Genomic DNA, 16,659 nt, shown 5'->3' with positions numbered 1-16,659 from the left:
TCGCAGTTTCCTTGCTGAAGCTGTAGAAGAGCTATCACGAATCGAAAAAGCAAATTTATTTCCTGGCCTATTATGGCTGTTTCATTAGGGCAGTTTGTACATGAGAGACTCGGCCATGAGCTCTAACTGGATGCAACAGATAGTAGTGTATTTGTCTCCTCAAGGAGAGCTAACACCTGCGGGGATGGCTACTTCCTGCATTCTCTTTCTCCGTAGGTGGTGTACCTGGATGATTCTGTTTCTTCCTTCATACAAATACGGGGATCTGTTCCGCTGTTCTGGGAACAACCGGGGCTGCAGGTATGACATTAACTTGAGAGTTCTCATTTCTGTTGAAAATGTTCCATATGGGGAGTTGGGCGGTAGCACAGCGGGTTAAGCACAGGTGGCGCAAAGTGCAAGGACCGGCTTAAGGATCCTGGTTCGAGCCTCCAGCTCCCCACCTGCAGAGGAGTCGCTTCACAGGCGGTAAAGCAGGTCTGCAGGTGTCTGTCTTTCTCTCCACTCTCTGTCTTCCCTTCCTCTCTCCATTTCTCTCTGTCCTATCCAACAACAACAGCATCAATAATAACTACAACAATAAAACAAGGGGAATAAATATTTTTTTAAAAAAAGAAAGAAAATGTTCCATATGTCCTAAACTTTCAGGATATTATTGGCTCATATGGGCAGTTCTATTATTCTAACACTAGTAACTAGGTTCTCAAATGAACCTCTCAGTATAGATTTCCTGGGGTTATCTGAGACATTTCTTATTTTAACATTCTTGCAAATATCCATAGAAATCCAGCTGCTGTCAGTAATATTAAATTTTTGATGGCATGCTGAGTCCCATAGTGTCCTTATATTTACCATCTTGGTCTGTAACAGCTAATCTGTTTGATCTAGACTCATGGTTTAGGGCAAGCAACCTGACCCCTCGGGCCTCAGCTTTTTACCTGTAAAATGGGAATAGTAAAATCATCAGCACCTGCTTCTTGGGGTCGCAGGGATGAAATGAGAGCTGGTGAAATAGCTCACTTGGGTAGTGCACTGCTTTGCCATGTGGGCAACCCGGGTTTGAGCCAGAGCCCCACTGTACTGAAGGAAGCTGTCATGATGTGCCCCCCCCCTTCTTTTTCTGTTTAAAACAAAAGAAGAAGAAGAAGAAGACAACGCCAGAAATGTAAAGTGCTTCGACTAGTATCCGGCATGCATAGCCAGCACTCAGCACTGTGCCAGAGCTAGCAGTGGGCGTTGCAGTCAGTAATCTACTGAAATTTGACTCTGTGGTCTTTAGCGGCCGATTGTCTCCTTGAATATGTCCTCTGGCTTGCTTGCTTTTCTGATCTTTTTTTCTACCATGTTTTCCTGTTATTGATATAAATGTCTAATATTTAAGTGTGAATTTTTTTAAAAAAGGTCTTATTTATTCATGAAGAAGATAGGAGGGGGGAGGGAGGGAGGGAGGAGGAGAGAGAGAGAGAGGACACCAGACATCACTTTGGTGCATGTGCTGTCAGGGATTGAACTCAGGACCTTATGCTTGAGAGTCAAATGCCTTATCCACTGCACCACCTCCCAGACCACAAGTGTAAGTTTTCTTTTCTTTGCTTTGCTTTTCTTTGCTTTTCTCTTCTTTTCTTGTCTTGTCTCTTCTTTTCTTTAACATTTTTTTCCTTTATTGAGGGATTCATGTTTTACAGTCGCCAGTAAATAAAATAGTTTGTACATGCAGAACATTTCTCAGTTTTCCACATAACAATACAACCCCACTAGGTCCTTTTTTCATGTAAGATCATATATAGTAATAGTTTTGTATTTTATTTTTATTCAAAAATCTATAATCCTTGGGGCTGAGTGGTAGTGTACCTGGTTGAGCGCACACTTTACACAGCACATGGAGCCAGGTTCTAGCCCCTGACCCCCACCTGTCTTCCCCTCCTCTCTCCATTTCTCTCTGTCCTATCTAACAAAGACAACATCAATAACAACAATAATAACTACAACAACAATAAAAAGCAACAAGGGCCACAGAAGGGAAAATAAATAAATAAATATAAAAAATAAAGCAAAAACAACAACAACAAAAAAAACCCAGCTTTATTGGAGGGGCAGTATCTTTTTGTATCTAAAGTAAAAAGAATGAAAGACAAACAAAAACCAGGAGTGATGAATTTGTATGTGTGTGATATCCCGGTACCACAAACAAAAACACCTAGAGATTTTATACCAGGGATATAGTTCAGTGCTAGGGTGTGTGCTTCACTTCTGTGAGGCCCTGAGTTTCATCCTCAGCATCAACCAAAAGATTTTAAAAGGTGTTTTTTAATTTAATTTTTTATTACAGCTGGGATTATAATTGAGGTTCAGTGCCTGCACAACGAATCTGCTACTACTGCTGACCTCTCTCCTGCCTTTTATTCTAGTATTCTAGTAAGACAGAGATAAATTGAGAAGTGGAAGAGAGGGAGAGTCAATTGTAGCACGGCTTCACTGCTTGCAAAGTTTCTCCCCTGGAGGTGGGGAGAAGGGGCTTGAACCCAGATCCTCAAACATGGTAATGTGTGCATTCAACCAGGTGTGCTACCACCTGGACCCCTATAACAAAAGATTTTACAGTAAGCATTGGGGTTGAGTTTTTAAACACAGATTCATAGGCTCATCTTCCTATCTTCTAGAACATAGGGCTGCTGAAAAAAAACACGATGGATTTTCTTCTAGAAAAGCCCATTATGACTTCTCCACTAGCCCAGCAGAATGGCGTCAGGAGTCTGCATTTTCGGCACAGCTTCCTGCACTCAGCTCTGAGATCTTGTGTTGTCCCAGCTCCTACCCTCATGACCTCCAGCCCGCTCTGCTCCGGCAGCCCTGGCTCTCAGCCCCAGCATCCTCTTACGTAGCAGCCCTGAGCCTTCTTTCAACAGAAGGGCCACTCTCCTCAGCCCCCTCAGGCCTTCGCGACCTCTTCTTACCCAGAAAATTCTGCTTCCTAGCTTGTCTCTTCCTAGCTGTCTGGCAGTACCTTCCCGCTTTTGATATATGCATCTTCAAAGCACCCATTCCTTCGTGACCCGACTTCCTCTGTGTCTCCGGCTTCACGGCTTACTGTTTCTCTAGCAGAAGTCCTCTGCTCCCCAATGAAGGGTTGTTGTCCCGTACACCGAGCTCAGAGCTCATTGAGTGGAGTGCAGTGTCTCCTCCCCACTGATCTCTCTTCATCAAACACTCAGGCTCTGCTAGTGTTGACTGTTCCAGAGTAACCTCTAGTCTACAGTGGGGAATTCAAAGGCTGTGATGATGCTTCAGAAAGAGATTACAGTCCGGAGAACCAGGCCTTTTACTAAAAGATGACTATCAATAGGAGTTAGTTTGCAGCATTAAAAGAATTTTAATGGTGAGGGTTGTAGGGCATCTAGTTAAGTCCATGTGCAAGCCCCCAGGCCCATGGCCCCAGGCCCCACCTGCAGGAGGGGAGCTTTCAGGAAAGGCAGAGAAGAGGACTTTAGCTGTCTCTTTCTCCCTCTCTCTCTCTCCCCCCTTCCCTCTCAGTTTCTGCCTATGCTGTCAGAGAAAATAGAATTTTAAAAAGGTAAAAGGAACATAAAACACAATAGTAAATTTATTTTAAAAATTGTCATAAGGTGTTACTCAGGGAAAAATGGTATTTTAACCCAGATATTCTGATTCAGCAAAGTGTTATTAAGATGATTATATGACTAGAAGTTGGCTTAGAAAGACTTGTTTTTCAGAAATGCTGAAAAACAGAAAATGACTCACCGAATAACAGACTTGGGACTTGTAGGCAGCTTGGAAGAGTAGGAATTTAGAGCTCCTAATGCAGAAATCTGTATCATCGTCCTCATCGTCATCATTTACCAGAGCACTGCTGAGCTCTGGTTGACGGTGCTATGGGAGACTGAAGCTGGGACTTTGGAGCCTCAGGCATGAGAGTCTGTTTGCATAACCACTGTTATCTGCCCCCAGAAGTCTTTTCCAGAATTAATACGTTGATGTAAGAGAAGTTATTTCATTCACTTACTGGCATTTGTATTTTATTATTGCACAGGTTGTAATACTTGTTTACATACAGTGTACTTTGAGTTTAAAACAAGAATTTATGTTATTGAATGCTTCATATTGCTATAATTTCTAGGAGTTTTTTTTCTAGATTTTTTTTTTTTTTTGCCTCCAGGGTTATTGCTGAGGCTGGGTGCCTGCACCACCAATCCGCTGTTCCTGGAGGCTAATTTTTCCCCTTTCGTTGCCCTTGTTGTTTCATTGTTGTTGTGGCTCTTATTATTGTTGTTATTGATGTCATTGTTGTTGGATAGGACAGAGAGAAATGGAGAGAGGAGGAGAAGACAAAGAGGGGGAGAGAAAGACACCTGCAGACCTGCTTCACCGCTCATGAAGCGACCCCCCCCTCCCTCCACAGGTGGGGAGCCGGGGGCTTGAACAGGGATCCTTGAGCCGGTCCGTAGGCTTCATTCCATGTGTGCTTAACCCTCTGTGCTACCGCCCAACAGCCCCTAGATTTTTTTTTTTAAGTGAGGTAATATTTTTAAAAAAATAAAAGGGAGGAGAATCCCTACAACTTGTTTTTCTAGGGGCTGGGCAGACACCATAATGGTTCTGTAAAAGACTTTCACGCTTGAGGCTCTGAGCTCCCAGGTTTAATCCCCAGCACTACAAAAGCCAGACGTGAGCAGTGCTCTGGTATTCTCTGTCTCTGTCTCTCTCACTAAAATAAATTCATTAATGTTTTTAAAAACTTACTTTTATGAATATTACAAATGAAAAAATAATTATTTCATTGATTCTTGTGTTCACCAAATGAGTGACACATACTGTAAACAGGTCTACTTTTGCCACCATACTGCCTTTTGCTGTGGGTCAGTGTTCTCTTCTTGTCCTAGGTGGGATCTCATCGTGTCCGGATGTCAAGGGGATTTGAAGCCAACGCACCTGCTTTTGATAGGTAAGGCCGGGCTTTATTTTTACTTAGTGCTGTGCGTTTGGATATTGAGCAGCAAGACTAGTAACCATGTTATGACTCATCTCAGCTTTTTTAGCTCACGTAAAATGTCTTCTGGCTCCTAATTTCCCTAGAAGACAGTAGCATCTTGTGTCACAACTTCTGAGGGTGGTAGCATTATGTCTGGGTCACGATCTCTGGTCTTCCAATGACTTCTGTGGGTGCCCTTGTAGCTGTCAGTACTTGAAATGTGAGAGTGGTCCATGCTGAACTACGTCCTTTCGAGTTAGCATCTCAGTCTTGTTTAGATAAATGCCGAAGAGTGGCATTGCTGGGCTCTACCTGGTATTTTTATCATCCTTGTTTTCATTCGATGCTGGGATTTGATGCCCTCTGCTACCCAGCCCCTTGGGCCCATTTCCCTTATGACCACAGAGCTATCAAGGAATACTTCACCATAAGCCGGAGCTGAGCAGTGCTCTGGTGTAAAAAATGAAAAATAAATTAGTGGTCTTGGAGGTGGTGCAGTGGATAAAGCACGGGACTCTCAAGCGTGAGGTCCTGAGTTGAATCCCTGGCCGCACATGCGCCAGAGTGATGTCTGGTTCTTTCTTTCTCTCTCTCCTCCTTTCTCATTAATAAATAAAATATTTTTTTTAAAAAGTAACAAAATAAAATCAGTAAAATAAATAAAGAAAAATTGGAGTTTAGGAGGGTATCTCAAAATAAATAAATAAATAAATAAATAAAGGCATGCTTGAGGTGTGGCCGTGTGCCCTCTGCCCTGCTGCCATGCCAGCCAGCTGAAGGGCTGCGCTCTCTGTGCTTGTCTGGCGCCAGCCTGCAAGTAGCAAGGGAGCCTCATGAAGCTTATAGCCCGGCACAGCCGGGAGTCTCGGCCGCACTGAGTCAGGGAGGAAACTGCATCAACTCGTTTTCACCAAGTCGCCTTTGAGACTCTGCAGAGTGAAGGTGTCTTCAGTATTGCCAGTGCTGTGAACTCACACACTGCCTCAAAGACGCTATCGAATACAGATTTGTGTTTATGGGTTGGGGGAGACATCATTTGACATGTGCTTATGTTTGTTGTTTTTTTAATAGGCATTTTAGAACTCTTAAGAATTTATATGGCAAACAAATAATAGTCAATTTGCTTGGGTCAAAGGAAGGTGAACATATGCTGAGTAAAGCTTTCCAGGTAAATATGATTATTTGTCTTTCTGTGCTGGTTCTTGAACTTCTAGGATTGTATTTAAAAACAGAGATACAGGTCTGCAGGTGTCTATCTTTCTCTCCCCTCTCTGTCTTCCCCTCCTCTCTCCATTTCTCTCTGTCCTATCCAACGACGACAACAACAATAATAACTACAAAAATAAAAAAGAAAACAGAGATACATTTCTTGCAGGTGGTAAATTTCTTCCTAGACAAAGATGGGTTACTTGTTGGGGCTGCTAAGTGTGTTAGGGCTGTTGGGAAGTGGTTTAGGGCGATGTTTAGGGTGAGATTATGGGAAGCTTACAGGCAGTTAACTGCAGATGTATGTGTGTCAGTTACGCCCTCATCTGGCCACTGCTCTGCCCATTTTCTAGAAATCAGAGTAATTAAACTGTGAGATGGTTTATATACATGTGAGACAATGCCTTGTCGTACTGATGAGAGGAGAACCAAGAGATTCAATTAAAAAAATAATAGTGCAGATTATCTGAATTCTAAAGAAAAAATATTCTTAAATGGCTTGTTTAATCAATAATGTATCATTATAAATCCCATTGTTGTATAAGATTGTAAGCTTAAACAAACTAGTTGGGGGAGTCGGCGGTAACGCAGCGGGTTAAGCGCACATGGCGCAAAGCGCAAGGACCGGCGTAAGGCTCCCGGAGCTCTTGGCTCCCCACCTGCTGGGGAGTCACTTCACAAGCAGTGCAGCAGGTCTGCAGGTGTCTTTCTCTCCCCCTCTCTGTCTTCCCCTCCTCTTTCCATTTCTCTCTGTCCTATCCAACAATGACTACAACAATAAAATAATAAGGGCAACAAAACGGAATACATACATAAATATAAAAAATATATATAAAAAAAACTAGTTGGAAAACACTTTCAGAAGTTCAGTAATCAAGTGCAGAGCTAACTTATTTGTATTTTTTGTTTTTAACTCCATAAAATAAATATTGTTAGTAAATATATCATATACATATATATATATTTTTTTTTTCCTCGCCACCTGGGCTACACTAGAGCATGGTGCCTGTACAACTCCACGCTTCTTGGCAACCATTCCTTCTGTTTTTGATAGAGATGAAAGTCAAGAGAAAGGGGGAGGAAGGGCCAGGTGATGGCGCATTACATTACATTACAGTGTGTAAGGACCCAGATTCAAACCTCTGGTCCCCGCCTGCAGGGGAAAAGTTTCACAAATGGTGAAGCCAGACTGCAGGTGTCTCTCTGTCTCACTCCCTATTTCTCTCTCTTTTTTAAAAAAAAAAAAAATTTAAGATTTTATTTTTTTATTAATGAGAAAGCTATGAGGAGAGATACAGAGAACCAGACATCACCTGTGGTGAAGCAAGCAACTCCCCTGCAGGTGGGGAGCCAGGGGCTCGAACCAGGATCCTTAAGCTGGTCCTTGTGCTTTGTACCACGTGCGCTTAACCCGCTGCGCTACTGCCCAAACAACATTTTTTTAAACATTTTTAAAAATATTTATTTATTCCCTTTTGTTGCCCTTGTTGTTTTATTGTTGTAGTTATTATTGTTGTCATTGATATCGTCCTTGTTGGATAGGACAGAGAGAAATGGAGAGAGGAGGGGAAGACAGAGGGGTAGAGAAAGATAGACACCCGCAGACCTGCTTCACCGCCTGTGAAGTGACTTCCCTGCAGGTGGGGAGCCGGGGGTTCGAACCGGTATCCTTACACCAGTCCTTGCGTTTTGAGCCATATGCGCTACTGCCTGACTCCCCAACATTTTATTTTTACACCAGATCAAATGTCACGTAAGTTGCATGGCATTAGTGTGCCATCTCTTCTCTCATAGTACACGAGATCTTAAGAACATGGTACCAGTAGGTATGAGCAAGCAGTTTTCCATGTTACTGCCAGTGTTGATGAAGTTGGGAAGATTTCAGGAGGATCTTTTTTGAGGTTCTGAGTTAAAGTCAGCTTCCATTTAACGTGTTCTTTGATAAGATCACACTGATTTTACATTTAGGCAAATATTTGCTTATATGTGCTTTCAGAGTCATTTGAAAGCTTCTGAACATGCTACTGACATCCAGATGGTGAACTTTGACTATCATCAAATGGTTAAAGGTGGGAAGGCAGAAAAATTGCACAGTGTTCTTAAACCTCAAGTCCAGAAGTTTCTTGATTATGGATTTTTTCATTTCAATGGAAGTGAAGTTCAAAGGTTTGGCCTCTTCGTTTCTCTCTTCTTCTTCTTCTTTTTTTTTTAATGTTTATTTATTTATTCCCTTTTGTTGCCCTTGTTTTATTGTTGTAGTTATTATTGATATCGTTGTTGGATAGGACAGAGAGAAATGGAGAGAGGAGGGGAAGACAAAGAGGGGGAGAGAAAGACAGACACCTGCAGACCTGCTTCACCACCTGTGAAGTGACTCCCCTGCAGGTGGGGAGCCGGGGGCTCAAACCGGGATCCTTATATCGGTCCTTGGGCTTTGCGCCACCTGTGCTTAACCCGCTGTGCTACCACCTGACTCCCTTTTTTAAAAAACCAGAGCACTGCTCAGCTGTGGCTTAGAGTGGTTCGGTGCAGGGGATTAACCTGGGATTTTGCTAGCCTCAGGCATGAGAGCTCTTTGCATAACCATTATGTTATCTACCTCTGCCCTGTTTCTCTCTTCTTTAAATTGGAACTTTACTATAATTAAAATTCTTGACATTGGTTAACTTTTTCTTTTTAATTAAGGTTTTAACAAAACACCTATTATTATAGCAGATATTAGATTGTGTTTCTACTAATTGTCTTTATTATCTTTATGTATTGGATAGAAATAGCCAGAATTGAGAGCGGAGAGGGAAAGAGAAAGAGAGGCACCTGCAGCCCTGCTTCACCACTTGTGAAGCTTTCCCCCTGCAGGTGGGAGCCAGGGGCTTGAACCTGGGTCCTTGTGCACTGTAATGCGTGCGCTTAACCAGCTGCGCCACTACCTGGCCCGCTGATTTGTGTCCCTTTCAAATTCCATGAGCTTCTGTTTTAGGCACATGCTACAGAGCACTGTTCTTACTCTTTGCGTTGCGGTGACGGGTCCTGCATTATCCCTGTCCACACTGAGGAAGTGGAGTCATAGGCAAGAGTCTGTCTCAGGTTGCACAGTTTGGACATGTTAGCGCCAGTCGTCACCTAGCTCTAGACCGCGTCCTGTTACCGACAGTAAGGCTCTTCTACTTCCCTCGTTAAGCTAATGCCTTCATATGTTCGACCTCAGGAAAGGAAATTAAATGCAAACAGAAGAAAAAGGCATTGCTTATCTACGTTAGTATAATTGGAGCCTTGAGCTTTTTGCTTATGAAACACGCAGAGAGTGCTGAAAGATTTATAAAAAGATATTGAGGTTAAGTTTAGTCAACAGAACTCAAAATTTTCACTTTTCTTCTATGGACAGAGGACTGTACATACAAATATATGTTGAGCTCCTAATCACTGTCCTAATTAAAAATAAGTGGCCATGGAAAGATAGATACATAATAAAGGATATATAGAAAGTGTTGTAAAACTCATCTTTTTTCTTTCTTTCTTTTTTAAAGATTTTATATATTTATTCATGAGAAATGATAGGGGAGAGAGAAAGAACCAGACATCATTCTGGTACACATGCTGCTGGGGATTGAACTCGGGACCTCATGCTTGAGAGTCTGATGCCTTTCCCACTGCGCCACCTCCCGGACCACAAACTCATCTTTTTTTTTTTTTCTTTGTTTGAAAATTACGGTAGGCAGGAGGTAGAAAGTGGATGCTTTCAATCTTGTTTACTTTTCTCATTTACTTTATCTGTTTGTTTCAAACTAGCTGTTTAACATCAGCAAATTTGTTAACAGATGCCAGAGTGGTACAGTTCGAACCAACTGCCTGGATTGTCTTGACAGAACAAATAGTGTGCAGGCTTTCTTTGGCTTAGAGGTAAAAGTTAAATGGGTATGTGTGGCTTGTATCAGTTGTCTAGAACCATGAGATTTGTAATAGGTACGTCTCTAGTTACTGCTCATTAAATTCACATGTGCTTCCCTGATGGCACTCTCTCTATGTTCTCCTTTGGAGGAAGGCAAGTCCCTTTGCACTGAAATGTTTGCTTTATCTCTTCAAAAGTCTTCCTCTGGGTAGCTGCTTAAATCCTGCTGTTGTTGCATTCCATGCCTACACTTTCAGAGACAGACAGACGCCATAACACTGACGCTTCTTCCAGGGCTGTAGTATACCCCTTTTATGCCAAGGGGCTTCCATTTTGGGTGTGCGTGGAAAAGTATGGTCCCTCCCTCCCAAGTGAGTTGTCTCACGGGTCTCTTAAATTTACCTTTAAAAAGCTGCTGTTAAAAAAAACCAAACAAACAAACAAAAAAAACTGCTGTTTGTTATCCCAGTAACTGCTTCATTAACATGTCTGTTGGAAGAAAAAATGTGTGTGTGTGTGTGTGCCATCTTTAGAAAAAAATTAAAAGATTTATTATTTATTAATGAAAAAAGACAGTAAGAGGAGAAAAGACCAGAGCATCACTCTAGCACATGCACTACTTAGGATCGAACTCAGGACATCATGCTTGAGGGTCCAACACTTTTGTTTTAAGATTTTGTTATTTATTAATGAGAAAGATAGGAGAGAGAGAGAGAGAGTAAAAAAAAACCAGACATCACTCTGGTACATGTGCTGCTAGGGATCAAACTCAGGGCCTCATGCTTAAGAGTCCAGTGCTTTGTCCACTGTGCCACCTCCCGGACCATGAGGATCCAGCACTGTAGCCACTGCACTGCCTCCTGGGATGCACTGTGTTGCCTTTTTTTTTATTGTTGTAATTATTGTTTTTATTGATGTCGTCACTGTTGGATAGGACAGAGAAAAATGGAGAGAGGAGAGGAAGACAGAGGGGGAGAGAAGCTGTGAAGTGACTCCACCTGTGAAGTGACTCCCCTGCAGGTGGGGAGCCGGGGGCTTGAACCGGGATCCTTAAGCCAGGCCTTGCACTTTGTGCCACGTGCGTTTAACCCACTGTGCTACCGCCCGACTCCCTGTGTTGCCTTTTAAAAAATCTGTTTGGAATTTGGAAAGGATCTGTTTTTACATGTGCAACTCTATAGGATTAAATTTGTATTTTTTAATCACTTTGTTAGGGGGTTAATGATTTGCAGTACACTTGTTAAAGATGGACACAGTTTCCCATCTCCATGTGAGAGGTGTTTGCAAAATGCTCTCACCCCCAGTTTAGGGCCATTTCTACCATTATGCACCAGGACCTGCAAAACAAAATACATCTTTATATCTGTGTCCTTTTTTTTTTTTTATTCCCCCACCTGGGTTCGCCGGGGCTCCATATTGGCACTATGAGTTATAGCTGTGGCCATCCCCCCCTTCTTTTTCCTTAGATAGGACAGAGAGAAGCTGAGAAGGGAGGAGGAGATAAAGACAGATACCTATAGACTGGCTTCACCACTTGTGAATCTTGCCCCCATCATTGGGGAGCAGGGGCCTAGAACCCTGGTCCTTGTGCATGGTAGGAGCAAGTGTGCTACTGTTCAGCCCCCTTTGTATTTTTGATAGATTGTAACTGCAGTTTAAAGATACTACATTTTCAGATCTATGACTACAAAACAACAACAATAACAACACAGGTTCAAATCATTGTTAGAATTCAAGTGAGTGAGATTTGACTTCTCCAACAAAAGTCTTCCTTATACTTTTTTTTTTTTTTTTTTTTTTTTTAGCACTTACTGAGTAAACTCAGTCTAAAAGAGACAATCTCAGCTATTTGATGAGTGGACCATGTAGTAAGCTTTCTAGTCATTTTTCTTCTTTTTTTATATTTATTTATTTATTCTCTTTTGTTGCCTTTATTGTTGTAGTTGTTGATGATGCCGTTGTTGGATAGGACAGAGAGAAATGGAGAGAGGAGGGGAAGGCAGAGGGAGAGAAAGACACCTGCAGACCTGCTTCACCGCCTGTGAAGCAACTCCCCTGCAGATGGGGAGCCGGGGGCTGAACCAGGATCCTTATGTCGGTCCTACGTCAGTCCTTGTGCTTTGCGCCACCTGCGCTTAACCCACTGCACTACTGCCCGTCTCCCTTTCTAGTCATTCTTATGCAATAGGTAGGGTGATTAGGAAATCAGATGAAACCAGTTGATGATTTTTTTTTTCTTAATATCATTTTGGGTTTGGATTCCTCTATAAATACCAGCAGTCACCACTCTTATGCACAAAATAAAAATAATTATAATAAAAGAAACACATAAGGAGGAAGGATTTTAAGACGACAAGGCATAGAATATGATTAGAGTGGTTCAAGAGGTGGCACAGTGATAAAGCTTTGGGCTCTCAAGCATGAGGTCCTGAGTTTGATCCCCGGAAGCACACATGCCAGAGTGATGTCTGGTTCTCTTTCTCTCCTCCTGTCTTTCTCATAAATAAATAAAATCTTTAAAAAAGAAGAAAAATATGATTAGATTCCAAATAAGGGACTCTGCATCATTTGAATTCAGCCAGACTTCAAGGCTAGAATTCATTCCCAGTAAAGACCAATAACTTTTCTAAACACTTTTATCACTTTCATTGTTTTCTGTGATAAAAGAATTCTGTTGACCCAAAAGATTCTTGCATTCCTTGTGTACTGTGTCCCTCTTAATTCTTTTTATACATAGATCTTACACATAAATATTAGCAATAAGACTTATTTTTGTAACTAGAGTTACTCTGCTTTTCTTATAATCTCTTCCTTTTCCAGTTTCTATTTGTGATTATCATGGGTTACAAAATTTAGGATTAGAGGGTACAGTTCCACACACACCCACCACCGAAGTTGTGTCTCCCACCCTCCCACCTCCCAAAGATCACCATTGTAGTCTTAGAAACAGCTTGCTTCCCTGTGTGTGTGTGTGTGTGTGTGTGTGTGTGTGTGTGTGTGTGTTGCAAGTTCATGTGTATCAGTTCTCTGATTCAGGTCTCATAGTCTTTTGATGATAGGGAACCAAATCCAAGAAATTGAATTATTTCTGTATATATTTAGATAAACTAGGTGATTTTTCCCCCCCGCTCTACCTTGCGATTGAATCATTGTTTTGAGTTCCTTTGGATGAACAAGGTAGACTAGTGTGATTTATAGGTCCATTTTTAACAAGATTAATTTACCATTTGACCAGAAAGAACTTCTCATTGCTGTGAGGGAATGTTAAGTGACTTGTAAGTTACATCAATTTGGCATTTACTTTCTAAATTGAAATGGTGGGAAATAATGACGCAGCCTAGCAAACATAGTTTTCAGAGTCCAGCTCCAGATAGGACTATACTTGTACGTTTTTTAAATTGGGTTCCAGTAGGTCCTGAAATGTCACATCAGAATGAATCTATCAACGTTCTTATGAAAGCTTCTCTTTCTCTGTTTTAGATGCTAGCTAAACAGTTGGAGGCTCTTGGCTTAGCTGAAAAGCCCCAGTTGGTGACTCGCTTTCAAGAAGTCTTCCGGTCAATGTGGTCTGTGAATGGGGATTCCATCAGCAAGATCTACGCAGGAACTGGAGCTCTTGAAGGCAAGGCCAAGGTAAGGCTCGCTCTCACATGCCCCTGGGAATGTGGCCTTTTCTCTCGCTTAGTAAAGCTCTTAAGTGGCTTTTTGTTGAAATGAAGACTTGCTTTGGGTTTTTAAAGGCATCTGTTAAAGAAGTGTGCTTTAATGTGCTTTTCTGTTCTTTCATCATTCTGTAATGAAAGGTGCTGTAATGAAAGGTAGTTTCTGCTGTAGGTCTGGGGGCTGTGACTGGATATTTTTAATCATCTAGTGATAGTCCATGAGGCCTGTGTATGTATCGCTTACTTTTCTGGGGGTGATTTTCCCTTGCGTATCTGTTTCCATGTGCATATTGTTTATTTTTGGTTATAGACATGACTTTAAGGATTGACTGATTAGGTTCGAGCCCCAGGTCCCCCCACCTGTTCGGGGGAAAGCTTTGCCAGTGGTGAAGCAGTGCTGTCTGTATCTGTCCCTCTCTCACCCCCTTCCCTCTCGATTTCTGGCTGTTTCTATCCAATAAATAAAATAATGATAATTTAAAAAACAACTGATTGGTAAGGGAGAGAGAGAGAAAACCAGGGTATTACTCTGGCATGTGTGATGCCAGGAATCAGACTTGGGGGCCTCATGCATGCAAGTCTGGTGCTCTTCTGCTGTGCTACTTCCCAGTCTGCTATCAGTAGGGCTTCATAAAATGTTTGTCTTTGGGAGTCGGGCTGTAGCGCAGCGGGTTAAGCGCAGGTGGCGCAAAGCACAAGGACCGGCATAAGGATCCTGGTTCGAACCCCGGCTCCCCACCTGCAGGGGAGTTGCTTCACAGGCGGTGAAGCAGGTCTGCAGGTGTCTATCTTTCTCTCCTCCTCTCTGTCTTCCCCTCCTCTCTCCATTTCTCTCTGTCCTATCCAACAACAACAACAACAATAATAACTACAACAATAAAACAACAAGGGCAACAAAAGGGAATAAATAAATAAAATAAATATAAAAAAAAATGTTAGTCTTTGGGGGTCGGGCGGTAGCGCAGTGGGTTAAGCGCATGTGGCGCAAAGCGCAAGGACCGGCGTAAGGATCCCGGTTTGAGCCCCCAGCTCCCCACCTGCAGGGGAGTCGCTTCACAGACGGTAAAGCAGGTCTGCAGGTGTCTATCTTTCTCTCCCCCTCTCTGTCTTCCCCTCCTCTCTCCATTTCTCTCTTTGTCCTATCCAACAACGAACAACATCAACAATGGCAATAATAATAGCCACAACAAGGCTACAATAACAAGGGCAACAAAAAGGGGGAAAAATGGCCTCCAGGAGCGGTGGATTCATGGTGCAGGCACCGAGCCCAGCAATAACCCTGGAGGAAAAAAAAAATGTTAGTCTTCCTAATAAAGGGCTTTATCTTATTTGACTTTGTTCTTAGGGTTTGGAACAGAGCCTGCTGTTAAAAGATGTGTGGCCGTTACTGAATGTGTGTGTGAATCAGTGCACAGTTTATACTGACACCTGCCATGAACTCAGCGCTTAAGGCTCAGTTATGCTAATTTCTTGACTAACCTTGAGGAACCAGCTACCAAAATGTGCAAAAGAAGAGTGAGATGCGGGGAGCCAGGCGGTAGTGCAGCGGCAGTAGTGCAGCGGGTTAAGCACACATGGCACCAAGCGCAAGGACCGGTGTAAGGATCCCGGTTCAAGCCCCCCCCTCCCCATTTGCAGGGGAGTCGCTTCACAAGCGGTGAAGCAGGTCTGCAGGTGTCTTTCTCTCCCCATCTCTGTCTTCCCCTCCTCTTTCAATTTCTCTCTGTCCTATCCAACGACAGCAACAACAACAACAAAAATAATAATAACCACAACAATGATAGAGCAACAAGGGCAACAAAAGGGAAAAAAATGGTCTCCAGGAGCAGTGGATTCGTGGTGCAGGCACCGAGCCCCAACAATAACCCTGGGGGCAAAAAAATAATAATAATTTTAAAAAAGAGTGAAATGCAGACTTAATTATAATTTTGTCCCTTTCGTTTTTTTTTTTTTTTTAATTATTTTTAAAGATTTTATTTACTTAGGAGAAAGATAGGAGGAGAGAGAGAAAAGGAATCGGACATCACTCTGGTACAGGTGCTGCTGGGGATTGAACTCAGGACCTCATGCTTGAGACTCCAACGCTTTATCCACGACCACTTACTTGACTTATTTTTATGAGAGAGACAGACAAGGGCACTAGCTCTGGTACAGTGGTGCCAGGGGTTGAACCTGCAACCTCCAGGATCTCGGACAAACAAATCTAATGCTGGCTCTCCATTTTGCTTTTAATTTGCACGTATTATTCATAAACTACTATCTGCTCTAATCTCTAGCTCTTATTGAGTGACATTAAAAGCATACTTGAAATATTTTCCATTATTTTATATAGTTAAATATTAACTTTAAAAACTCCATGCTTCTGTTGCATCAACATTTTAATTCTCTAGTACCTCAGGAATAGTAGTAAGAACATTTACCACTCTTTATCATTTTTTGTTCAGCCTTTCCTTATAGTAACTGAAGTTCTTAAAGACAATCTTTAATTTTTGGAATTTCCAAATTTTACTTCTCTTTCTCATAAAATGTCATGTCGCTCCAAAAGTTTTAGCCTTACCCGTAGAACTCCTTCAGTTTAACTCATAAAAATAACTTATATTGGCATTACAGGTATTTACTTTTCGGGCGGGAGAGATACCATAGCAGTTCTGCAAAGAGACTCTCATGCCTGAGGCTCCAGGGGCTCACCCAGGCTCACTCCCCCAACCACCATACTCTAGAGCTGAGCAGTGCTCTGGTTAAAAAAAAAAAAAAAAATTACATAAGTGATAACTTTTTTTGAAAACCCCAAATTATTAAGCTTGTATTTAATCCTATTTTGTATCACAGGTCTCCATTTTTTAATTGGGGGGGGGGTTTAATGATGTATAGTATGTACAGTTGTTGACACGGGTCAAATTTCTCATCTTGCCTTGATA

General features: G+C 42.1%; 1 protein-coding gene across 17 annotated transcripts in view; it reads left to right on the top strand.

The window, feature by feature from the left end:
• The window catches only part of SYNJ1 (synaptojanin 1), a 111,926-nt gene that overhangs the window by 48,620 nt on the left and 46,647 nt on the right, over positions 1–16,659 (top strand). For all 17 annotated transcript variants that reach the window (XM_060198612.1, XM_060198609.1, XM_060198610.1 and 14 more), the window contains exons 6-11: positions 217–300; positions 4,899–4,960; positions 6,059–6,155; positions 8,190–8,359; positions 10,009–10,090; positions 13,560–13,712. In XM_060198612.1, the coding sequence (XP_060054595.1) occupies positions 217–300; positions 4,899–4,960; positions 6,059–6,155; positions 8,190–8,359; positions 10,009–10,090; positions 13,560–13,712 (648 nt within the window). The remainder of the gene's footprint in view (positions 1–216; positions 301–4,898; positions 4,961–6,058; positions 6,156–8,189; positions 8,360–10,008; positions 10,091–13,559; positions 13,713–16,659) is intronic.

The sequence above is a fragment of the Erinaceus europaeus genome, chromosome 9 (genome assembly GCF_950295315.1).
Source record: "Erinaceus europaeus chromosome 9, mEriEur2.1, whole genome shotgun sequence".
NCBI classification, from domain to species: Eukaryota; Metazoa; Chordata; class Mammalia; order Eulipotyphla; family Erinaceidae; genus Erinaceus; species Erinaceus europaeus.
Note: the sequence above shows the minus strand (reverse complement) of the source record. Positions and strands in the feature narration are given on the sequence as shown.